Source organism: Hyla sarda, chromosome 7 (assembly GCF_029499605.1).
Source record: "Hyla sarda isolate aHylSar1 chromosome 7, aHylSar1.hap1, whole genome shotgun sequence".
NCBI lineage: Eukaryota > Metazoa > Chordata > Amphibia > Anura > Hylidae > Hyla > Hyla sarda.
The window spans coordinates 210,347,997-210,374,542 of NC_079195.1; the positions used below are offsets into that span (position 1 = coordinate 210,347,997).

The 26,546-nt window shown below is 45.1% G+C and overlaps 1 protein-coding gene across 6 annotated transcripts in view; it reads left to right on the forward strand.

Moving 5' to 3' along the window:
• Positions 1–977: 977 nt before the first annotated feature.
• MCOLN2 (mucolipin TRP cation channel 2) overlaps positions 978–26,546 on the forward strand; it is a 57,588-nt gene continuing 32,019 nt past the window's right edge. The window contains exons 1-3 of one of the 6 annotated variants that reach the window (XM_056530161.1): positions 978–1,081; positions 24,283–24,445; positions 25,033–25,206. In XM_056530161.1, the coding sequence (XP_056386136.1) occupies positions 24,356–24,445; positions 25,033–25,206 (264 nt within the window). In that variant the 5' untranslated portion in view covers positions 978–1,081; positions 24,283–24,355. Of the gene's footprint in view, positions 1,082–2,876; positions 2,933–7,312; positions 7,452–14,556; positions 14,572–17,464; positions 17,843–23,930; positions 23,960–24,282; positions 24,446–25,032; positions 25,207–26,546 lie in introns of those variants that run through there. The other 5 variants (XM_056530158.1, XM_056530160.1, XM_056530162.1 and 2 more) reach the window with 5 other exon arrangements.

Here is a 26,546-nt window from a genome sequence, read left to right on the forward strand (position 1 = left end):
CACTTCTGCCAGGTGAATGCACCTGTAAATTCTATGTTCTTTAATAAATGTATAATGAAAGGTTAAACCAATGTAAATAGTTCTTGCGCAGAGATTTCAAACTCTGTACACCAAATTTTAAGGGTGTTATAGTAGCTGTATATAGGTGGCTCTCCCAGCTCCACTGGGAGTAACACTCATGTCACCCCTCGCTAACACCTTACAAGGAAATCTACCCCTCAGATACCAAGATTGACTTCCTAGTAGTTTCATGTACACATAGTACATATCATAACCTCTCTAGTGTACTTACCTCATACTCATTTCAGTACACAAAAAAAAATCTCTCACTTCAAGAAGCTCAGCACAAAAGCTTTAGGGACTGTAACGTGTCATTACTCAGTTCCATATCACTGTTTGTGCACTAGCTTGTTCTCTGTTCTTTTTCTACCTGTTCAGGATGCTTTTCCTGGCCAGAAGGCGCTCCTGTAAGCTTAAGTGTAAAACACCTATTCAGTAAGGTATCTTATGTCAGAGTTATCTAGAGAGAGTTCTAGGGATAAGTGCGTTTAGCCAATAGACCCTAGTAGCCAGGTATTGGTCAGACAGCCTCAGGCAAGCCAGTACATCACTAGTGTGCATAACAGGTAGCTAATGTGGTATAAAAGGTAAAGGGATATTTCTAATGCCTTAGTATGTAGTAACTCTCAGCTTAGCATACATACTTCTAACAGTTTAGTCAAGTCAAAGAAAAAAAATAAACAGTAAACAAATACTAGGATGTATTTCATGCATAATAATGTCATCCTGTTCGTGAATTCATGGACAATACAATCCTGTTCATGAGTTTACTAATACCTCATGTCTGTACATTAAAGTTAATGTAATATAATCTTGTTAGTATAAAAATATGAAAAAGTATATATAATAAGATTTTATTAAGAGCTTGCAAGGACATTTCTCATAAGCAAGGACTCTTTTGTTATGTGTTATTACAGCCCGACTAAAAGGACATTTCTACTCATGCCCAGGACTGTCTAAGAACTCTCAGTACTTCATCCCTCTGTCTCAGGGGACAGTCGTCAAGGTCGACTTATCTCAAGTAAGGGGGTATGTGGTGTCCCGGTACTGTACATGGTACTGTACCTTGTGTTGTAAGTCCCCAAAGTCAGAGTTCATTCGTCCTGATAGGAGTCTCTTAATGGGATAACCCCTAGTAGCCTCTTCCTTCTTTAATTTAATGTGTAAATTCTATATATTTTATTATATAAAGGTTACATCCAGGACCTTAGATAATGTGATCTATAGTAAATGTGTTATGCTAAAGTTAAGGACCTTTCAGGTCATGTGATTGAGTCATGTGATGTACCACAATCCTTTGTAATAGGACTGACAGGTTTGGGAATCCAATAAGCTTTGAGCCTGCCCCTTCAGATATAAGGGCGCTGTTACCCAATCATCGCTCTCTTTCCCCCGGAATATGACAGCGAGCGGAGCTCTGTGCAAATCTACAAGACTAATTAGGCCTGAAGCCTATCTCTTCAGCATCTTGCTAACCCTGAGTTTATCCAACTCTCTTCTAAAATCCTACGCGACTACTGAACCTCAATCAAACCCCTAAATTCAGTGGAACAGCGTCATTCCCTACAAGGTACCAACCAACCTGTGAGGAGCCTAAAGTCCGGTCCTCTTGTAAAGACTGTTTGCTGATTTCATCCTGCATAAAGTTTGCAGAAAAGTTATTTCCAGTTACTATAATTCTGGTTGTGGACAATCCTTTATTCCTCCCTATCATTCCTGGGACAGGTGGCGGTAGGATATATATACGAGGAGGAACCCGCACCCTGGTGTCACGACAGTTAAGGGTTAATGCAACACCCTTTCATCACTGCACAGCTACACCACCTACCCTACACCCCCCAAGCTTACCACCCCGCCCTGTGGGGATACGAAGTTAAAGGTGTACTCCGCCCTAGTCATCTTATCTCCTATCCAAAGCATAGGGGATAAGATGTCTGATCACAGGGGTCCCGCTGCTGGGGACCCCCGCAATCTCCAGCAGCGGGACCCCCATGATCAGACATCTTATCCCCTATCCAATGGGCATAGGGTGAAAGGCCCCTTTAAGTACTGGCGTTTCCCTTTAATTAACAGCCGTTGAATGACAGCCTACTAAAAATAGACATTTCTGGGGGAGATTTATCAAAACCTGTCCAGAGGAAAAGTTGCCTAGTTGCCCATAGCAACCAATCAGATCGCCTCTTTCATTAACAAGGCCTCTGAAAAATGAAAGAAGTGATCTGATTGGTTGCTATGGGTAACTGGGCAACTTTTCCTCTGGACAGGTTTTGATAAATCTCCCCCTTCTATTCATTCTGCGGACACCAGAATCGGGAATCCCGCTGTGTGCACTGTGCAGCAGAATCTAATTGAAATCAATAGGACACCTGCGGAATTCTGCCCGAAAATTCCGCTGTGTGAATATAGCCTTACACGTCAAAAGTTTTTTTTATTTTTTATTTATTTATTATATAATGATAGTAACCCTTTAAAACCCATGTCACTTTTTAAAGTTAGAGTTTAAAGTAAAATTAATCTTTACAGTGTAACTAGTATTTATTTCGCCTTTTTTTGAGATTGTATTTTTAACTTTATTAGCTTAGTATATTTATGATAGTCTTTGGAACTTCGGTGAATGTCTTTATTTATTACCATCCCCCCCCCCCTCCCCTCCATTCCCTAATTCCTGCCAGAACTTCCCATAAACTGTGAAGGGTTCTGTGCTTCAAAGCTCAGGCCTGTAAAGGGTTAAACGTGTTTCCTCCATGGAGCAGCCCCATAGACTGAAGGCTCTGTCCTTCCACAGCAGCACTTCAGTCGCCTTTGAGCCGGATTCTTCCTCCTTCGTGCACATGGATTTCACTCTGAAGTGTGTTGGATCAGTCCCTTGCAGGTAAGTACACTCCATGCACCACACTGTCCTACTGTCTGCATTGAGTATAGTGTATTACGGCGTTAGAGCAAGGTTATCCGGAAGACATTGCTCGAGTAACAATTCCCTAATCGAATACTATAGCTAAGGCTACTTTCACACTGCCGCTGTGACCTGCCCGTAAGGGGTCCGTTTTTTTTATAATTTTTTAATTTTTTTGGCCCGTTATTGGCACTGGTCACAATGGGCACTGCTGGATCCCATTAATCCCCATTGATTATAATGGGGTCTGTTATTTTAGAGGAGTATAGCGGGAGAAAAAGACGATACATGCAGTCATTTTTCTCCCGCTATACTCCCATCCGAGACATAGCGCCAGTGTGAAAGTAGCCTAAACTGTGTATGCAGGGGCCTATTTAAAGATGGCGGTGAGAAACTCCTGGATGATTCTGTGGCTAATTTATGTGTTGATGCATAGGGCCTTGTTCACACAATACGTTCGAATAACTGGAGTTGAGCAAAGAGAAAAAAAATACAGCAGGTCTGTTTCCGTTTTTTTTTTCTCTGCCCAAAGTAAGGGACGCCAAACGGAGAAAAAAAAAACCTTTAAAAGTCAATAGAACCCGTTGGTGTCGGTTGTGCAACTGACCAAATGGGTTTGAATTTAAATTTGCTAAATTTGTGGTCTCCAAACTGTGGACCTTTAGCTATTGCAAAACTACAACTCCCAGCAGGCCCGGACAGCCAATGGCTGGGAGTTGTAGTTTTGCATGTTCATCTATAATTCTTCAAGAATTAATTATTCAAGGGTGCTCTTACATGCAGCGCTACTGGCCACGGCTAGCGCAGGTAGGTTTTACCTGGACTTGCAACATTAAATCATGGAAAGTCCAGATTTAGCCCATGGTTCTTGGTGAGTTACAAGCCCTTGTGGCTAGCCACAACTACTAGCCATTGTGATTCACAGAAAATTACAAGCTGCACCTGGTCTTACAAGCTCTAACTGCAGTCGATAATGTTGTGGTGGCCCAGTACGGGCGTTGCACCCCTGTACCCTTGCTGCCCTGTCAGGCAGGGTCCATACAGTGACCCCTGGCATCACGAACAAAAGGGGTTAATGCCATCTGCCCTCATCACACCCTCAGCACATAAGGTGTCAATAGGATTTTCGCTGACCTGTTCACATTGTGGAATTTCATTCAGTGAAATTCAGTGCGGAAGGCAATGATTTTAATGGGATCGGTGAATGTCAGCGTGGTCATAGTGCTGACTAGTGTTGCTCGCGAATATTCGCAATTCGAATTTTATTCGCGAATATCGCATATTCGCGAATATAGCGCTATATATTCGTAATTACGAATATTCGGTTTTTTTTTTTTTTTTTTTTTTTATTTTTTTCACAGTACACATCACAGTGATCATCCCTCTCTGCTTCCAGCCTATGTGGTGTAAGAAGGCTCTAATACTACTGTGTGAGACCGGTGTGCGAATTTTCGCATATGCGAAATTTACATATGCAAATTTTCGCACTTGCGAATTTTCGCTAATGCTAATTTTTTTGTATATGCAAATTTTCGTATATGTTAATTTTCGCATACATGAATATTCGCATATGCGAAAATAAAACGCGCATATTACGAATATGCGAATATGGTGAATATGCGTCCATATATTCGCGAATATTCGCGAATTCGAATATGGCCTATGCCGCTCAACACTAGTGCTGACTGATTTCAGCTGTGCCCGCTGCAATGTTCTGTAGTTTAAATGGACCCTATGACCTTCTTTATGCAACACGATCTAAACTTCATTTATATATCATGCTAATTTCATTTATGCTGCCTCAAGAGATGCAATTCCATCCGTTCTGCACACACCAAGGCTCACGTCGAGGCAACCGCACGACTCCCGGTGAGTTCCGTGCAAGAGCCCTATTCTAATGAATAAGACTTGTGCACAGAACTCGCTGGATGTTGTAAGGTTGTCCTTGGCAACACAACTGCCCAGTGTGTGTTTCTTCTCGCCACGCTGACTTGGGCAGGGTACATTGGACATCTCTGTCCCTCAGAGGTACCTGTCGGTATCTTGCCAAAAACAGGGTGCCAACTTATACTGTTACAGAGGGCAGCGGATGCCATTCATTTCAGTTGCCTGAATGGGGTCCCTTCTAATGTAGTCTTCTGCTTTGTCCAGTCCTCTAAAAATAGTGCATAAATCCCGAATTGAGTCCCTAAGTGACTTAGTTCTGGCCATTAAAATGTCAGGTTTCAACAGGATGCTGATGGGTACCTCTGACGTACAGCTGAAACGCAATGTGGACCTAGCCTTAGGGTATGTTCACACTACAGAGTGTGAACGGAATCTCCACTCGCAGAATTCCGCGAGCAGAGATTCAGCCTGGCAGCCGACGGCGGCGGTAGGACCGCTCGGCACTGTACCGTCACCATTGACGGCTATGCAGTACTCGCGGACTTCCGCGCAAAGAATGAACATGTTCTTTCTTTGCGCGGAACAATTTCAGCGGCGGAATTGTCCGCAGCTGATATTCCGCAGTGTGAACGGGTCTCACGGAGACCCATTCACACTAATGTTAAATTCACACCGTGGAATTCCGTAGTGTGAACATACCCTTATGGAGGTCAATAGGAGCAGGCCGCGTTTAGGAAAAACTGCTACTGACTGCAAACCTCACCCCAATTTCCTTTAAGTTACTTCATTTAGTTGCCTCATTTTTTCTTTTTAGTTACCTATGTTTTGGTTTTCCTTTTAGAATTTTTTCTCTAAAGCAGCGGTCAGCTATTACTGTATCTAGAAGTCAGAAAATAAATATAAAAAATTGAAAAATGAACTGAATGTGTCACTAGTTGACTGTTCATCCCACTCCATATGCAGCAGTACTCATCAGCATTCCTGTGTAACAGGTTCCCAACAAATACGCCAAAAGCACAGGGCAACGTGGTATGAACTTACTTTGGTACGTGCCTTAAAATATGCTGTTCCCTTGCCCCTTTAGGGAATGCTCATGCTACGTAATGTGAATGGAATCTCAGCTCGCAGAATTCCTCAAGTGGATATTCTATCTAGCGTCCGCCGCTGAAATACCTTAGCGGTAGGACCGCGCGGCACTGCGTCATCACCATTGACGGCTATGCAATGCTAGAAGTGGAAGACCCATTCACACTGATGTTATTGATCACTGCTCATAATTCTGCGGGAATTACACCGTGTGAACATATTCTTAGGGTCCCCGTCCCCAGGAAGTGGAAGGAGGTTAGCACTGCCGGACCGTGAGGCCTGTGCCTGACCAACGGGGGCACATAGGAAGGTATGTTAAAGTTTATTTTTGAGGCCCGGGAATATTTAAAAGTGTTGCACTACAGTTGTCCTTTAGGGTGCGTTCCCACAGGGCGTATACGCAGCGTATTTGACGCTGCGCAAAATGTATGGCAGCAGCGGGAAATACGCTGCGTATTCCTTGCTCACTATACACACAGGGCTTTCCGGCAGCAGTCCTATGTGTACAGTGAGTTTTGGAGGCGGAGCCGCGTGTCGCAGACACGCCGGCACACAGCCCCGCCTCCAAAACTCACTACACACATAGGGCTGCCGCCGGAAAGCCCTGTGTGTGTAGTGAGCAAGAGATACGCAGCGTATTTCCCGCTGCTGCCATACATTTTGCGCAGCGTCAAATACGCTGCGTATACGCCCTGTGGGAACGCACCCTTAAGGTCTCTGAAGTCACAGGTCACCTCCTTGGGCCTGGCTACACTGTACCGTCTGTCACTCAGTAAAGCTACCATTGTCCGTAACTTGGCGTCGGAGTCCTTATTGCCCCCCCCCCCCCCCCCCCCCTGTGCCTAGTCCAAGATCCAGCAGTATACCTTTTGGGTGGTGAATCTGTTAAACCACGCCCTGGTGTCACGAACACAAGGGGTTAATCTGCCCCTAGGGTAATTCCATCTGCCCTCATCACACCCGGACCACATAAGGTCCCATTCACACTACGGAAATTCTGCTGTGCGAAGCTAACATTGGTGATAAACCAAGCCCTGGCATCACGAATACAAGGGGTTAATGCCATCTGTCTCTAGGGTAATTCCATCTGCCCTGCATCTCACACCCCATACCTTTTCTTAATTTTAGGCTAATTTAGTATTAAACAATGTCAAAAAGATTGCCTTTTACAGAAAGCTGCTGGAAAAACATTGTGAACATAGCCTTAGATGCTTGGCTACAGCATTTACAGGCCAAAGTCATACTGACTACACATATTGGGGGATTTATCAAAAACACTGCAGAGGAAGAGTGGTGCAGTTACCAATGGCAACCAATCAGATTGCTTTCATTTTTACAGAGACCTGTGAAAAATGAAATAAGCAATCTGGTTGCCAATGGCAACTGGGCAACTTTTCCTCTGGACAGGTTTTGATCTCCCCCAATATGTTACAGCTGCAAGTTCCAGCCTGACCGTGGCTTTGAGGACCCAAACTGTCAGGCGTCGGTCCATCAGACCCATATTTAGGTCCATGTGAAGTCAGCCGTAGGTTCCTCTTCTGATTTTGTCTTACAAATAGTAATGCAAAGCACTGACAAAAGCGGTGTCATGTGAAAGTGGCTTAACATAGTGATCTTACACACTGCACTTGTTATTTTGAGTTGTATGATCGCAGGGGTCCCGCCGTTGGCGACCCCCGCAATCTCGATGCAGCCCCTGGCATTCTGTGCTGGGTGCTACCTCCGAGACGGGAATGTGACGACACGGCCACGCCCCTTAGTGATGCCACTGGGGTGTCCCTCAGGTGGGACAGCCCCTAGTCACCTCTCCTCAATTCTAATTCTCTAATGATAATATATGTACATATCTAGTAATAATGTATATCTAATATAGTGTATAGTACTTACCTTGTTGGCGTCGCAGGACCTTCGGTCATGTGACCATGTTAATATCCTCTATGGTATGTTGGAGGACTTTTGGAGGTCCTTGGGTCACGTGTTATCCATAATCCTTTGTAATGGTGATTGACACAAGTATGGACCAATTAGCACTAGTCCAGCCCCTGCCCATATAAGGGAGCTGTAGCCAATTATCGCTCTCTTAAGTTGCTGCTCTCGTGGATACCGGACTAGCAGGACGGATCTGCGCAACTTGCAAAGACACGCTAGGAATGAAAACCTACCGGCCTCAGCAGAACTAAAACTGTGAGTTCTAAACTACCCCCGCTAAAGTGGGTGGACAGGAGTCCAATGATAGTTCCGCTGCTATATTCTGGGAATGGTGCACTGGAGACGGGCCCTCTCAGCTCAATTTGCATATCCATGTTCTGTGACTCCGCGTCCTAGTGACGTGGAGTCACTGGTCATATGAACGCATGGGCCGACTGAGCGCTCACATGACCAGTGACTCCACATCACTAGGATGTAGAGTCACGGAACATGAATATGCAAATTGAACAAACTGGGTCCGCCTCTAGTGCGCCATTCCCAGAATATAGAAGTGAATCTTTGGTGGGACATATCTCCAGGCCTAAGGTACGTATTTTAGTCAGCGACTAATGTCTATGTAGAGCAGTGGTCTCACTACCGATGTTGGGATGCATTGTGGGTTGTTTATTAGCAGCACAAAGGACCGTGGGTTCTGGTCACCATGGACTCCCATACGATGGCACATAAAGACTACTTTATAAACAGTGTAAGCTTCTGCTTGGTGATTGGTGTGGGAGTTAATTTTTTTTTTTTTTGTTTTGTTAGGTGTCATTGTTTAGTGAACCAGATCTCTTTGTGTTTTTTTAGTGACAGAATTTGAGCAGGATATAAAACTATCTGTAAGACTGGTACAAGGCTCCTCTGTATACTCCCCGGTTGGAGTTTGACAGTTTTATGTTCTATTTCGGCTTTGAGGTAAGATGGTTGGAGAGAAGCCATTTCAGGACACAGAAGGGACAGAGCAGTCATTGAGCCCGTGACTTTATGAAAGTCAACCACACAAACCAGGGAATCCAGGTATTCATTGACCTTCCATAGCATCAATCGATTTAGAACAGTGTTTTCCAAATAGTGTCTCCAGCTGTTGCAAAACTACAACTCCCAGCATGCCCAGACAGCCGAAGCTTAGTGGGTCTATGATTAAGGCCTAAAGACCTTGTGGTAGGGCCTTGGGGGTGTAGTGTAGTTGGGTGTTGCTTCAGAATATAAGGGGTTAATTTAACCCCTGTCACTCGTGACGCCAGGGTGATGGTTAATAAGCTGAGTTAAATGTTCGGCCTATCGCCCCCCTTCCCAGAAACGATAGGTGCGTGCTTAAAGGAATGAAGGTCCACAATAGAGATGAACTTGAACTTGGATAAACTTTAACTTGGATAAACTTTACTGAGGTACTTGCGGTACATCCAATTAACAGCAACAGTCTTAGCAATACAGTCTCTATGTTGTACGGCAGTGATTGACAGATGCCGCGGACCATTAGCTTATCCAAAGGATTATTAGAATTAGGGATGATGCAGAGATCCGTCCGGATTTAGGGGTCTGTTTAGGTCCGGTGATTTTGCAGACTTAAGAGGGATGGAGGTAACTCACAGTTTTGTAAGATGGCCGTTGCCGCAAAGCTTGGGCCTAGTCACTGCTGATGACAGCTGCGCAGATCCTCCTCTATCAGCAGCCCACAACGAAAGAGGAAAGATTAATGGCCACCGCTCCCTTATATGGGCCGGGCCGTTTTGGATTGGTCTGAGTCAGCTGTCACTCACCTTTACAATGCATGGTGGGCGATCACCTGACTTCCTCCAAAGGTCCTTGAACCATAAAACCATAGAGTTTTGGAATGCATCACGTGACCCGCAGGTCCTGCGACGCTACAACAAGGTAAGTATACATTATATATGTGGTAGCCCTTGGGGGGTGTATGGTATCGGTATGTGAGGGGTTAATGTTAACAAGATAGTTTGTGACGCTAGGCTGAGGGCTGGTATGCTGAATCAGTGTTCCGGCCTATCGCCGCCCTTCCCAGTAACGATAGGTGCATAAAATAACTGAAGGTCCACAAGGAGATTTGAACTTGAATAACTTTTACTGAAGTGCTTGCAATAACCACGGCACAGTAACAGTCTCATGCAAACAGTCCTTAGGTTGCTTAGCGACTGGCAGTAGTTGCGGACCTTAAGTTAGACATACAGTCTCTGAATTTAGGAAGAGATCTGCAGATCCGTCCGAATTTAGGGGAGTTATTAGGTCCGGTGATGCTGCAGTGTGTCTGGGAATTGATACTCTATAGTTATAATTGTTTAGCCGTTGCCGCAAGGCTCAGACCTAACTCACTGCGCTTACTGCTGTACAGGTCTTGCTTGCTTGACAGCCCACGAGGTAAGAGAGAGAAACATGGCCGACGCTCCCTTATATGGGCAGGGGGCGTGGCGAATCTGGTCCGAACGTCTGCCTTGGTGTGATGGGATTGCTTACGTCACAGGGCCTCCAAAGGTCCTTAAGCTAAATACCATAGAGTTCACCTCGTCACATGACCCGCAGGTCCTGCAACGCTAATGGAAACAAGTAATTAACCATTTATTTACACATGTTATTCTATTTACACTAACCTATAAATAAATTAGAGATTTATACACTAGAATAGAGGCGACTAGGGGTAGACTGGCTAACAGGGATCCCTAAGTCCTAGGGACTCTGGCTATGGGGACCCATAAATAAACAAGTACCGTATAGAATGCAGTACTGGGACACCACATATACATATATACACTTAGAATCTGAATAATTTTAATTATTAAAGGGGTGACAAGGGGCTAACCACAGATGAGGACCCCACTGGTAACTAGGGACTCTGACTTTGGGGACCTCACCACAAGGTAACGGATGCAATCCGGTACTGGGATACCACAACCTAAAAGCATCAGGCATGATTCTGTGTTTTGATGTCACGTGAGTTGTATATATTTTTAAATGGACTAGCTGAAAGGGGTACTCGGCTGCCGGGAGCTCGTAACGTCATAGCCCCGCCCTCCTCAATGCAAGTCTATGGGAGGGGGCGTGACGGCTGTCACGCCCCCTCCCATAGACTTGCATTGAGGGGGTGGGGCTAAGATGTCACAAGCTGCCGGCTCCAGCATTCGGGACACTTTGTTCCAAACGCTGAGCAGTAGAGTGCCTCTTTTAAAGAGCAACTGTCTATGAGGTTTGGGGCATATAACCTAACCACAGTGTGTATGGTGTGTGAAATACGTCTGCAGCCTTGCTTTTATCCCTCTTATTATGGCTTTTATTAGCTAAAAAAACCAACCACTTTTATATGCAGCTACTGACAGTCGGATAGGCGTGGCTAGGAGTTTGCTATGCCCCGCAGCCGTCACGCCTATCCCCTGTACACCAGCGCTGGGACCGCTGTGTGATTGACACACAGGTCCCAGCGTATTCTCCCCTTATCTTTCATATGTAAGCGCCGACCTACATGACAGAACGAGCGCTCTGTCTGGCACCTCCATGCGCCCGGGCAATACTGGAGGCAGAGGGTGAGCGCACTCTAATGAATGCAGAAGAGCCCAGCGCGTTTCCCGCACGGGGAGAAGTAAGACAAGAAGGACGGGCACTGTCCGTGCATACAGAGGCGTCAGACAGTTGAAGTGAGCGCTTGCGCTCTGTAAAGAAATGTCGGTCGGCTCTTACATATGAAAGATAAGGGGCGCATGCGCTGGGACCTGTGTGTCAATCACACAGCGGTCCCAGCGCTGGTGTACAGGGGATAGGCGTGGCTATCCGACTGTCAGTTGCTGTATATAAAAATGTTTTTTGAGCTAATAAAAGCCGTTAGAGATGAGCGAACTTACAGTAAATTTGATTCGTCACAAACTTCTCGGCTCGGCAGTTGATGATTTTTCCTGCGTAAATTAGTTCAGCCTTCAGGTGCTCCGGTGGGCTGGAAAAGGTGGATACAGTCCTAGGAAAGAGTCTCCTAGGACTGTATCCACCTTTTCCAGCCCACGGGAACACCGGAAAGCTGAACTAATTTATGTAGGATAAGTCAACTGCCCAGCCGCGAAGTTCGTGACGAATCAAATTTACTGTAAGTTCGCTCATCTCTAAAAGCCGTAATAAGAGGGATAAAAGCAAGGCTGCAGACATATATTACACACCATACACACACTGTGGTTAGGTTATATGCCCCAAACCTCATTACAGTTGCGTTTTAATTTAAAAAAAAAAAAAAAAAGATGGATTTTTATCTGGAGCTGTGCTGCTGAACTACTTTTTTACTTTAAAGGGGTACTCCGGTGGGAGAAAAAAAAAATCGCCTGGTGCCAAATATTTTAACAGATTTGTAAATTACTTAAAAATCTTAATCCTTCCAGTACTTATCAGCTGCTGTATGCTCCACTGGAAGTTCTTTTCTTTTTTAATTTCCTTTCTGTCTCACCACAGTGCTCTCTGCTGACACCTCTGTCCATATCAGGAACTGTGTCTGGAGCAGGAGAGGTTTGCTATGGGAATTTGCTCCTACTCTGAACTGTTCCTGATATGGACAGAGGTGTCAGCAGAGAGCACTGTGGTCGGACAAAAAAGAACTACTCAACTTCCTGTGGAGCATACAGCAGCTGATAAAAACTGGAAGGATTAAGATTTTTAAATAGGAGTAATTTAAAAATCTGTTTTAACTTTCTGGCACCAGTTGATTTGGGAAAAAAAGAAATAAAAAATTATTCCATCAGATTACCCCTTTAATGTCGGATCTACCTATGGCCCAGTGCTCGTCATCATTGGTGCAGATACCTAATCAGGGAGAGGGTACGAGCTGGTTTACCTTTTCTAATTTATTTTATCTGAATAGGTCAAAATTCTGTACTAAATCCCAGAATTTAAACGTATCGCCTATACCCAGGTGATCATGGGGGTCCGAACTTTGGGCCCCCAACTAAAAGGTACGTTCACACTATAAAAGATGCCATGAGGAAATTCATTATGTGGTGTTCCGGTACCGTATTGCATACCGTACCTAGTGTAGGGGTCCCCAAAGTCAGAGTAACTACGTTCAGGTAGGGTTCCTCAGGTGGGACAGCCCCTAGTCACCTCTCCTTAAGTCTAACTGTAATGTTAGTATATGTATAGATTTAATAATGATATCTATATTTTATAGGAATCTATAGTACTTACCTTGTTCAGCGTCGCAGGACCTTCAGTCATGCGCATAACCTCTATGGTATGTTGTAGGACCTTAGGAGGTCCTTGGGTCACGTGTTACCCACAAATCTCTGTAATGGTGATTGACCTCAATATGGACCAATTAGCATTAGTCCAGCCCCTGCCCATATAAGGGAGCTGCTTCCCAATTATCGCTCTCGTCCCGGTTGCTGCTCTCGTGGATGCCGGACTAACAGGACGGTGCTACGCAACTTTCAAAGACTCGCTAGGCCTCAAAACCTCCGGCCTCAGCAGAACAAAAATTGTGAGTTCAAATCTAAATTAATGCTAATGCTAGCGTGACTACTGGACCGCAACTAATTCCCCTAAATCCAGTGGAACAACGCATAGTACTAAAAGACTCTAAATGCTAAAGTCCCAACCTTTGTCAATCTCCAAGGAAAGCTGTTATGCTGAGAGACTGTTATGTTAATGAAGCTTGCAGAAAACCTTCAGTAAAAGTTAACACTGTTTCAGAAAACTCGCCGGTTGTGGACAATCTATTATTATCTACCTCAAACGTATTATCATCTACCTCCCTATCGTTCCTGGGAAGGGCGGCGGTAGGAAAAGCTTTATTGAGGAGCCCTCACTCTGGCGTCACGAATAGCAAGGGTTAACAAGCACCCTTTAATTACCGCACAGCTACACTCCCCATACCCTACACCCCCCAGGCTATCACAATTATGAATACCACTTGCAGCAGCATCCTATTGTTTTAGGTGGGAGACTGCTGCTCAGTTCACACTGCAGATTTTTCATTAACGGAATTTTACACCATGGATACAAGTTTGTCAGAAGAATAACCATGTTCGATATTTTGGCGTAATCCATGAGCAATAGGACTTTGGATTTTGCAGCTTTATTTCAGCAGCAAATTCAACATGAACTAAGCGGCAATTTGATTTGTGTGGATCCACAGGATAGGTGATAAGTATTTGATCAGTAGGTGTGACTGCTGGGACCCCTTCCAATCATCAAAACAGAGATGCCTTGTCCCCTGAGTGAATGAATGTAGCAGCAGCATGCTTGACTTAAAAGGGGAATCCGCCCCTAAACATCTTGTGATGGCCCAGTACAGGAGTTGCACCCCTGTACCCTTGCTGCCCTGTCAGGCAGCCTCCATACAGTGACCCCTGTCCCCCCCCCCCCCCCCTGCACCTGTACCCTAGGTATATTCCTAAATGCCTGTGTTGTATAGTGAATAGCTTATAAAATGTGTTATGCCTTTAAGACCTGTTGTCATGTGATTGTAACCCAGTGAGGTTCCAATGACCATGTGACCTACAAGGTGACCTATGGGACCCCTCAGAGTCTCCCCCATATAAGCCCTGGGTGGAGCCTCTGCTTTCTCTTTCTGCTTAGCTGAGTTGCAGTAAGGCCAAGTCCTGTCAGAGAGTGTCTGGAGTCCAGAAGAGGCCTAAAGTCTACCACGCAGCCACTGATCCTAAAGTCCTGTACCCCACAGGTCATGTCAAAGCCTGGTAAGCTACAGAAGGGGTTGTGGTGGCCCGCTACCGTATTGCATACCGTACCTAGTGTAGAGGTCCCCAAAGTCAGAGTAACTACGCTCAGGTAGGGTCCCTCAGGTGGGACAGCCCCTAGTCGCCTCTCCTTAAGTCTAATTCTTTAATGCTAATACATGTATATATTTAATAAGTGTATATCTAGGATAATGTATAGGACTTACATTGTTTAGCGTTGCAGGACCTTCGGTCATGTGACCATGTTAATAACCTCTATGGTATGTTGGGAGGACCTTAGGAGGTCCTTGGGTCACGTGTTACCCACAATCCTTTGTAATGGTGATTGACATCAGTATTGGACCAATTAGCACTAGTCCAGCCCCTGCCCATATAAGGGAGCTTTAGCCAATTATCGCTCTCTTGAGTTGCTGCTCTTGTGGATGCCGTACTATCAGGACGGATCTGCGCAACTTGCAAAGACACGATAGGCCTGAAAAACCTACCGGCCTCTGCAGAACTAAAACCGTGAGTTCTAAATTACCCCCGCTAAAGCTAGCGTGTCTACTGGACCGCAACTAATCCCCTAAATCCAGTGGAACAGCGCATAATACCTAAAGACTCTAAATTGCTAAAGTCCCAACCTTTTGTCAATCTCCAGAGAAAGCAGCTGTGTGCATAGAGACTTTCGTTTATGAAGCTTACAGAAAATCTTCAGTAAAAGTTATACCTGTTTCAGAAAACTCTCCGGTTGTGGACATTCTATTATCCTCTACCTCCCTATCGCTCTTTGGAAGGGTGGCGGTAGGACAAGCATTACTGAGGAGCCCTCACCCTGGCATCATGAATATCAAGGGTTAACAAGCACCCTTTAACTACCACACAGCTACACTCCCCGTACCCTACATCCCCCAGGCTATCACAGGGTGAAGTTAGTCATATTCTGCCATAGTCGAGTCAGTCCAAATCAATCTGTCTTCAGTCAGCGTGGCTCTGCAGAAAATTGTCCCAGCAAGCCCTGAGGTCTCAGAAGTCACTGGTCACCTCCTTGGGCCTAGCCAAGCTGTATAGACTGTTACATCTGTCTGACTCAGTAAAGCTGCCGTTTTTCCATAACTTGGCATTGGAGTAATAATTTGCCCCCATGCCTAGCCCAGGATCCAGCGGTATTCCTTCAGGTGGTGTAGAGGATAAACCACGCCCTGGCGTCATGAACACAAGGGATTAATGCCATCTGCCCTGCATCACACCCTCACCACAATCTTATCCCCTATGAAAAGGGTAGGGGATAAGATGTCTGATCGCGGGGGTCCTGCTACACGAACATGCCTCGCTCGTGATGTCACGGCCACACTCCCTCAAAGCAAGTCTGTGAGAGGGGGCGTGACGACTGTCACGCCCCCTACCATAGACTTACATTAAAGGGGTACTCCGGTGAAAACCTTTTTTCTTTTAAATCAACTGGTGCCAGAAAGTTAAACATATTTGTAAATTACTTCTATTAAAAATCTTAATCCTTCCAGTACTTATTAGCTGCTGAATGCTACAGAGGAAATTCCTATCTTTTTGGAACACTGATGACATCACAAGCACAGTGCTCTCTGCTGACATCTCTGTCCATTTTAGCAACCATGCATAGCAGATGTATGCTAAGGGCAGCATGGTGGCTCAGTGGTTAGCACTGCTGCCTTGCAGTTCTGGGGCCTTGGGTTCAAATGTCATCAGAGAGCATTCCAAAAAGAAAAGAATTTCCTCTGTAGTATTCAGCAGCTAATAAGTACAGGAAGGATTAATATTTTTTTTTTTATAGAAGTAATGTAAAAATCTGTTTAACTTTCTGGAGGCAGTTGATTTAAAAGAAAAAAGGTTTTCACCGTAGTACCCCTTTTAAGGGGGCCTTGCCGTGATGCCACGAGCCTCCGGCACTGCACCCGATGCTCTAAACGAACTTCGGGTGCAGCAGCGAGATTTACCCAATGTTAATGCACGCTTTAAAGGGGTACTCCACCCCTAGACATCTTATCCCCTATCAAAAGGATAGAGGATAAGATGTCTGATCGCGGAGGTCCCTCCGTTGGGTCGGCTTCATTTTCGTCCGTATGCGGTTTCCCGACCGCAGGCAAAAACATGGTCGACCGCGTTTTTGCCTACGGTCGCGAAACCGCATACGGACGAAAACTAAGCCGACCGGAGGCTGCGGTTCACTCCGGTCGGCTCATAGACATGCATTAAATACGGTTCCCGAATACGGCTGAGTGCGGGCGCCGCGATTAAGCCCTGCCCCCTCCTCCCAGCCGTATACGGGAACCGTATTTAACAAAACGTGGTGTGAACCCAGCCTAACTCTCTTTTTTCCTTCTCTTTAATCCACTTTAATCCAATGGGACTTCCCAAAATAGCCAAGCGCTGTACTTGGTTATCTTCAGCAGTCACAGGAATGGAGGAGTGGACGTGCATGCACGCCACAGATCCAATCACTCGGGAGACAAGGGACCGCTGTTCCTGTGATTAGTGGGGGTCTTACCTTTAAGACTCCACCTAAGAGACCCCACTCACACCTTCCCTGTCTCAGAAGTGAAATGAAAGCTACTCACTATGACATAGAACAGTGTGTTCCCAACCAGAGTGCCTCCAGCTGTTGCAAAACTACAACTCCCAGCATGCCCGGACAGCCAACGGCTGTCCGGGCATGCTGGGAGTTGTAGTTTTGCAACAGCTGGAGGCACCCTGGTTGGGAAACGCTGCCATAGAAGCTAGTTTAGTGCTCTGTTGCTTTCCCTCTGTTTACAATTAATAATTACCACTGGACACGTCGGGTTTTCTGCAATGCCAGTAAAAAAAATGATATTCGCACGGCGAGAATTTGCGCAGTTTTATATTAAGTGAACAAGGAAGGCAAACAAGATATAGGAGACCTCTGCGGAAGACAAACAGAAGGTGTCTGTGTTTGCATATAGATGCCAGTGTAGAATATCCGGGAGTGCATGTGCAAAGGTGACGTTGAGTCAGGTGCGCACCCGAATATGAACTGCGAGGATGTCTGTCTCTGCCAAGATATTCCAGCCCTTTAACCTCTGAGAGATCCATGTTTCTTGTGAGGTCTATTCCTTCCTGACAAGTGCCCCTCTAAGCTCTACGGTCCAAGGGCATACCCACCATGCCTAGACTTCAACCTTTTAAGGATTCTTCATTTAGGAAATCGCATTAATTCAAGAAGGATGTTTGATTTTCCTATAACAGACACCGATCTCCTGTCAGTTCCTGATCCAGAAGACGATGAAATGTTAGATATGTGAGTAATTGGGTTCGTTTCTGTGAAATTGCTTACCATAAAATTTGAATGGTGGGTATAGCCGGGGAAAAGGGGTTGGCCATGACATGTGCTGGGCACCATGAAAGGCCACCATAAGATTGTCCACCCTGGCCAGGTTAGATACTGTATATTCGTGACGCCAGGGTGCGGGCTCCTCAATAATGCTTGTCCTACCGCCACCCTTCCCAAGAGCGATAGGGAGGTAGATAATAATGGAATGTCCACAACCGGAGAGTTTGCTGAAACAGTTGTAACTTTTACTGAAGATTTTATGCAAGCTTCATAACCGGAACAGTTGCCATACATGCAAGCTTTCTTTGGAGACTGACAAAGGTTGGGACTTTAGCAATTTAGAGTCTTTAAGGTATTATGCGCTGTTCCACTGGATTTAGGGGATTTAGTTGCGGTGCAGTAGTCACGCTAGCTTTAGCGGGGGTAGTTTAGAACTCACGGTTTAAGTTCCGCTGAGGCTGGTAGGTTTTCAGGCCTAGCGTGTCTTTGCAAGTTGCGCAGATCCGTCCTGCTAGTCCGGCATCCACGAGAGCAGCAACCCAAGAGAGCGATCATTGGCTACAGCTCCCTTATATGGGCAGGGGCTGGACTAGTGCTAATTGGTCCAATACTTGTGTCAATCACCATTACAAAGGATTGTGGGCAACACGTGACCCAAGGACCTCCAAAGGTCCTCCAACATACCATAGAGGATATTAACATGGTCACATGACCGAAGGTCCTGCGACACTAAACAAGGTAAGTACTATACATTATATTAAATATACATTATTACTAAGTATGTATGTGTGTGTATATGTATATATATATATATATGACTGTAGAATTAGAGTAGAGGAGAGGCGACTAGGGGCTGTCCCACCTGGGGGACCCTACCTGAGCGTAGTTGCTCTGACTTTGGGGACCACCACACTAGGTACCGTATGCAATACGGTACCGGGATACCACACTCATAGCAACCAATCAGATCGCTTCTTTCATTTTGCAGAGGCCTTGTTTTAAATGAAAGAAGCAATCTGATTGGTTGCTATGGGCAACTCAGCAACTTTTCGTCTGGACAGGTTTTGATAAATCTCCCCCTATGTTTTTAATGGTGGTTTCTAGTATTTTTGAATCTATAGGATCATGGTGTCCTATTGGGCTGTGCTGTCAGCGGTTACATAGTTTGTAAGGTTGAAAAAAGACAAGATTCCATCATGTTCAACCTAAAGCCTTAGGGCCTATTCACACGGCTGAATTCCCGCGTGCGGAATTCTGCACCAATTCCGCATGTGGATTCTGCCTCAAATTAAATCCCAATAAACTTCAGTGGGATTCCACACTCCCATTTAGTGATGAGCGCCATTGCCCATATTCAAATTTGCGATATTTCGCAAATATATAGACGAATATTTGTCCTATATTCGCGAATTTCACTTATTCGTTATATTGGCATATTCGCATATTCGAGGAAGAAAACAGTGAGGGGGGGTGGACAACTTTACTATTGGTTGCTAGGGATGTTGTTGATAACCTCTGACAAGTGTATTTGCATCATTCTAATTGGCCCACAAGTGAAAAGAAAGAATGTGTGCGAATATTCACATATGCAAATATGCGGAAAAAAGTGAATATTTGTAATTTCGAATATATTGCAAATATATTTGCGAATTCGCGATAAAAATTCGAAATGCGAATATTCACACCCAACACTACTGCCATTCACACTTCTGAATATCTGCACGCAAATTCCTCATGTTTCCGCACCAATTCTGCATAAAACCCATACAAGCCAGAAACCACCCCAATAAATGCGAAAGTGGAATTGGTAGGGAAATTCTGCCGTGTGAATAGACCCTTACTGTGTTGATCCAGAGAGAGGCAAAAACCTTCCATGAGGCTGATACCAATTGCCCCATGAGAGGAAAAATTCCTTCCCGACTCTTATACGCCAGTTCTTTTTGAGTGTATTGATGTGATGGAGATGGCTAGATGTGGACTGGCAACATTTTCCATAAATTACGTCACTTTTTTTTCCGGGAGGTTCATAGAGATTACTAACAGTATTCTTGCAATACACGTGATCAAAAATGGTAATTATTTCCTGATGGTCTAATAAAGGGGTATTGTCATCTTGTTAACCCCTGGCATATCGCGAGTCCATGCCAACACTTTAGGCGCACCTCCTAAGTGTTCTTTTTTTTGGAGGGACAGACCCTACTTCAGAGCCCAGTCCTTTTTAATAATCTTAATGTGCCTCTTCTTTTTTTTTCTTTATGATCGTGGGGGTGTGAACTGCAGGGAAGCCTTAGAAAGGGACAAAGCACTAAACCAGCAGTATTATTATTATTATTCCTTTTTTTAGGTACAGAATTTTCGCCATATTATGGCCACATATTGGATGTATACTTCAGCAACCTGTCAATAACTTTAATAGGTCAAAAATTGCCTTTTGGCGACCTTCAAATTTGCCTCCGCCTAATTGAGACAGGAAAAACACTGAGAGTTTAAATCCCCACCCCTTCCTCTCCATTCCCAGTGTTTTTCCTGTCCCAATTTGGGAAGGAACTCTGAGAGTGCAGGAGATCCTGTTTTTCCCTGCTGGGGAGTATATATATATATTTTTTTTATTCCGCTAATTTTATTTTTGTTTCTACTTATCAGGTTAATACCTGGGTTTTTAGATGACTGTTGGTGGATTAAGCAGGAGCATTCAGTTTTTCATTTTCTTTCTTTCTCCCCTCGCGGCACCATGTGGGTTTAATGCAGGGGAGATGCGACAGCAGCCGGATCGTGGATCTCATGGTCTTGCCTTCCGATCCCGTGCTGGCTGGTCCTCAATACAGGCAGCGGCATTGCTAGGCTGGAGGACTCTATGGTTAGACGTCATTTCTGGTGACGCTGGAGTCCTCCGGAGGTCACTTACGGCCGCGTGTATGTCATTTGACGTCTCCGGAGTAGAGGCGGGGATTTCAAATCTCCAGTACATAGGACAGCTAATCATGGCAGCTGGTGCTTACTCTGGTGGAGTAAGCTCTATATGAAACTGCTCCGTTGCCCCCTACTGCTGCTATTGATGCTGCCATGACCACTGCCATGACTGGATGGGATTTTAGATACATCCCTTCCTCTCTAACCCACTCTTAACCAAGTAACACCGTAGCACTGTCCTGTTAGTCCGGCATCCACGAGAGCAGCAACCCAAGAGAACGAGAATTGGACGCAGTTCCCTTATATGGGCAGGGGCTGGACTAATGCTAATTGGTCCATACAGTGACTTGACAGACTTTAGTGCTGCCACGCTGACTATAATAGACTTGACTTGACTGAAGATAGTGACAGCAGACAGAGATGACTTCACATACTGACATTTGGCTGTAATTTAGGTTGAGGCCTCCAGATGTGCTGGACACTGACCCTGAGACGTCTGGACTGGACTTGACCTCAGCAGAAAGTGAATGACAAGAGTGAGATTGTAGTACCTCCCCCTCTTATAAAGGGGGGCTGAGCAAGGAGCCCATAGGCTAGCTGTGGGTCATCTGGTCACCTGGTGCCTGGGTAACAAAACATGGGACTTTAACATGTGACAACCATTATCATGTGACTAATAACCATGTGACCATATCAAACGTCCTTTACATTCAATGTACAACTAATTACATTATGGGGGAACACTGCAAGTGAGCCCTGAGGAGGTACTGTGAGATGCATATCCCGTACTGGGACATCACAGATCACTTTAATCATTCTGCACATTTTCTGGATTTGTCATTTTTTAGGCTTATAAAGTTATGATAGCTTAGTGTAACAGCTTTAATAATATATAAGGAAATTGCACACACAGCAATTCCCTAATGCTATCACAATGTGTTCTGATAATCTCTTCCTCCACAGTACTGTGCGCCATTATAAATAACTTACTCAAGTCGGTTTAATGTCCACAAGGTTACAGACTATTATGAAACCGTTTATGCAAGGACGCTGCAGGAAATGTATAATCCAACAGATATCAGGGCAGTGTCATACTGTGGGTCCAGAAGAAATGGAATTCTTAGACTGTGTTTAGACAGTGTATTTTGTTGGCGGAATGTATGGCCAGAAAATTTCCAAGGGATATTCCACAGAAAGCGGCGGCGGCAGAACAAGTACTACACACTCGGAAATGTGCCATCTCCTCAGATTTCAGCAATTAATCTCCAATCGGATTCCTCAGAAAATGTTGAGATGTCAATTCTTTCTGTGGAGGCCGGAATTGGAATTTCCAGGGCGGACGTTTCCGCTGTGGAAATTGTGCCGTGTGCATGGTGCAGCAGAATTCCATTGAAAATAATGGGACTCTGTTGCAATGGAATTTCTGAGCTGAATTTTTCTGCCAGATTCAGCTCAGAAATGTTTTCTTTCTTTCTTTCTCTCTTTTTTTTTTTTTATTTTTTTTAATTTTTTTTATGGTCATTTTCCAATACTAAGAGGCAGTTTTTGAGCCTTTTTTTTTTTACTTCAGAATTAGTGGGTTTTATTCTTGGCAGTGTTTTTATTTTTCCCCTGTCTTTCTCCCGTAAGTCAGGTGATTAAGGTTTTTATCATTGAAGAATGGGGGAAAAATGGCAATGCTAAACTCGCATAGTGTTTTTTGCCTCCCATAGACTTCTATGGGAGAAAAAACGCCAACATTTCTTTACAAAAACCATAGTCTTGACAAGCTGCAATTTTAGTAAAACTAGTACTGCGCCTTAAGAGTGAAAAATGCCAAGTGGCTTTGGTTTTTCAATTTCCTTTCAACTAATTACTTTTAGCTAACATCTGGCTGCTACTTTTTTACAAAAAAGAAAAAAGCGTGTGGCGTAACGCTGGCCGCAGTGATGTCCCACCTCGACCGGTGATAGGCTGAGCGCGCTGTCATGTAAGGAGTCTGGGAGAAGGCAGGGCCCAGGCTCCTTACATGACTTACATGAGTGCGCTCAGCCTGTGATATGCTGACCGCAGAGTGACGATCTGTGCACATGGAAGACCGGACCGGAGGACTGAACAGCCATAGTGGTGGAATGGGGGAATGGAAGAAGGGGAGTTTAATGTTTTTCTTTTTTCTTTTTTTGCAGCCCGGGCATAGTGGGATGAAGATCACTTTGACTATACTACTCCTTTTAAACGCTCAGGAATACCGCTTTAACATCTAATTACCCTGGTGGATTAGGACAGGGCCAGATTAAGGCTGCCTCCCCCCCGACAGTCCCCCTTCCCTTCCACTGAGTGGAACAGGAGTCAGGCCCCCGCTAAAATAAAACTGCTGCATGGTCTAAAATTCCTTTAGTTCAGGTCACTCTTTGCAGCTGTTGCAAAGCTACAACCCCCTTTATGTCTGGAGAGGTTCAGGCGTTATAGGAGTTGTAGTTTTGTAACAGCTGGAGCCTTATATACAGTGTCATCCATTATTACTGCAAAACTTAGATGTGAGGAGAGATCTAATGGGACAGTCAGGAGAAAACACAAACATAAAATCACTCACAGGAAACGTCTTCTCTGTTGTTTTTCCTTTTCTTCTTCATCTGGTCCAGACACCAGGTCTTCTTCCATTCCTCTGTAAAGTTTGACGCCCGGACATCATTGGTTCCTCACTCTGCCAGCCGATCCTCATCCTCTGTATAAAGACAACAATCATTATAACCCTACAAGAGATTGTTTTCATCTGCTCATCATCCCCCGCCTGCTCATCATTCCCCCCCCCCTCCTGCTCATCATTCCCCCCCCTCCTGCTCATCATTCCCCCCCCCCCCCCCCCTGCTCATCATCCTCCCCTGCTCATTGCTCCCCCCTCCTCCTGCTTTTTCTATTTTTCATATTTACTTACCTGGCCGCGCTCGGCAGGCTCAGTTAGCGTCGGGTCTCGTGGGCTGTGACGAGTTACGTCTCCTGCGGCTCCTCTGCACAACTTCACTTGTCATTTCCTGCAGCGCTGGGGTGTAATGAAGAAAACTGTGCCCTGTAGCGGCGCGGCTGCAGGAAGTGATGAGTGACGCCCCTGACGCTGTGCAGAGGAGCCGCAGGAGACGTCACTCGTCACAGCCCACATGACCCGACGCATCACCTGAGCCTGATGAGCGCGGACAGGTAAGGAAATATGAAATATAGAAAAAGCAGGAGTGACCGCTGGTCACTATCCACTGATCCACTACTAAGCAGCCCGCAGGGATGTCCCAAATGTGACGGGGCCCCCTGCGGGCACGGGGCCCGGAGCAGGTGCTCCATGAGCGCCAATGATGATCCGGCCCTGGATTAGGATAGTAAAGGGTTCAATGGTGTTATCTGTTCATACTTGTATTTTATGTATTAGACTCTGTGAATAGAGACATGTCTACTGTAAATACTGTATAAGACCCTGTACATCTACAGATACGCCAAAAAGTTTTAAGAATTTTTTCTCTTGTGAGTAGAGGACCATCTACAGAACAGTCAGAGGCAGAAAGGGAAGGCCTAAAGCTGCGGGAGGATGTGAAGTTTTACTTTATGAGTCCCTGTGACAAGTACAGAGCACGACGCCAGATTCCATGGAAACTTGTCCTCCAGGTCCTGAAGATTGTCATGGTGACCACACAGGTAAGGGAAATACAAAAAAACAAGCAAAGGGGGGTCAGCCTAAATTATCTCTATAGGTGCTGCCATAGCCTTCACAGAAATCACATGAACTACATACAAGGAAAAAGAAAACACTATAAACAGTGCACACTAATTGTTACATCTACAGTATCACAAAAAACAGCTTTTGAAAACCATTAAAGGGGTACTCCGCTGCTCAGCGTTTGGAACAAAATGTTCCAAACGCTAAGAGCCGGCGCCGGGAGTTTGTGATGTCATAGACACGCCCCCTCATGACGTCACGCCCCGCCCCCTCAATGCAAGTCTATGGGAGGGGGCGTGATGGCCGTCATGCTCCCTCCCATAAACTTGCATTGAGGGGGCGGGGCTATGACGTCACGAGCTCCCGGCGCTGGCTCTAAGCGTTCGAACATTTTGTTCCAAACGCTGAGCAGCGGAGTACCGCTTTAACACAAGCTCAAAACAATGAGCTAAAACCACTCCCCCCTCCCCCAGTATATGCCATAATGGAGCATTGCATTCTCAGATTTAAGGCGTTTAAAATGTTTATTCTTCATAGTGTTTTATATTTCCATTCACTCTTTCAGCTTATCCTCTTTGGGTTGAGCAATCAACTGGTTGTGTCCTTCAAGGAAGAGAACACGATGGCTTTCAAGCACCTGTTTCTAAAGGGCTATACTGGCGTTGATGAGGATGACTACAGCCGCACAGTTTACACGCAGATAGACCTTTATGACAGCATTTTCTATGTGATTGACCAGGTAAAATAATGTGACATATAGCTTATCTGTTATTAAAGGGGTTATTCACCATAGGGTGACTTTAGTCAGACAGTAATGGACATGTTTAGGAAGGATCCGTGCTTGTCTTGGGGCTAAATGGCTGTGTTGTGAGTCCACTATAACACTGGTGCTTTTGTGGTGTCGGATGGGGTAATGTGTGATTAACCTTATCGTGACGCCAAGGCGTGGTTGACCTATAGACCACCCAAGGTAGGCCAGCTTCACCTGTGCCAGGCAGGGGGCAAATAATTACTCCGATTAATGGTTACGGTTAACTGACTTGCTTTACTGAGGTTGGAAAGATGGTACAATCCATTACAGCTCAGATTAGCATGAAGGAGTTGCAGGGTGAACTTGGGGAAGCTTATCGGCTTGCTGGGACTTATAGTTGATTGTGCTGTATATGACTGATTCAGCCCACGCTATACTTTAGAGACTTGGACTTGACTAGCTTGATGGACTTGACTTGTATAATATCCCAAAGACTGTAGGCTTACCACAAGGCTTTGACTTTCACCTCGGTAGTGGTTTTTTTACTGGTAGTTGATGTGTGGTTGCTGGATTAGGCCTCAGGCCTCCTTTCAGATCCACCTCATAGACAAACGTCACTCCTCACCAAAATTCACCAAAATCTGTATGTGGTGTCGGGTGAGGATAATGTGCAATTAACCTTTTCATGACGCCAGGGCGTGGTTTACCTATACTTTGACTTTCACCTGGGTACTGGGGTATTCCTTAGCAGATGCGTTGTTGCAGGATTAGACTTGAGGCCTCCTCAGAATCACCTCACAGACTCACTTGACACTTCTCCAAACTGTACCTCAGCTACATCTGCACTAGTCTGCAGAACTCTGAACTCCTACCACACTATATATGGATTTGGAGCATTCCCATTGGGCTGATAAGTCACATGGTTCACCTCATGCACACTCCCCTAACAACAAGGTCTCTAAGAACAGGGATTAAAGAAACAGGTGTACAATTAATGACAATACATTAACCATAGCAAAACTGTAGTAGACATAGAGTCCTGAGTAGTGTGGGCCCAAGACGGACACTGAAGGCAACATCTGCCACACAGGATGGGCAAGATGCTATATTCTGTACTGGGTCACCACAGGTATGTTTTTATTTTTTAATTTTTTTTTATTTTGTTGAAGTGGCATTTTGAAGTGTGGGAGGAAACCGGAGTATCCAGAGGAAATCAACACAAACACTGAGAGAACATACAAACTCTTTTTTGAACCTAGGACCCCTGTGCTGCCCTGTTAACACTTGTCCACTGATTATATGAATTAAGCTAGGTTCAAATTGCCGTT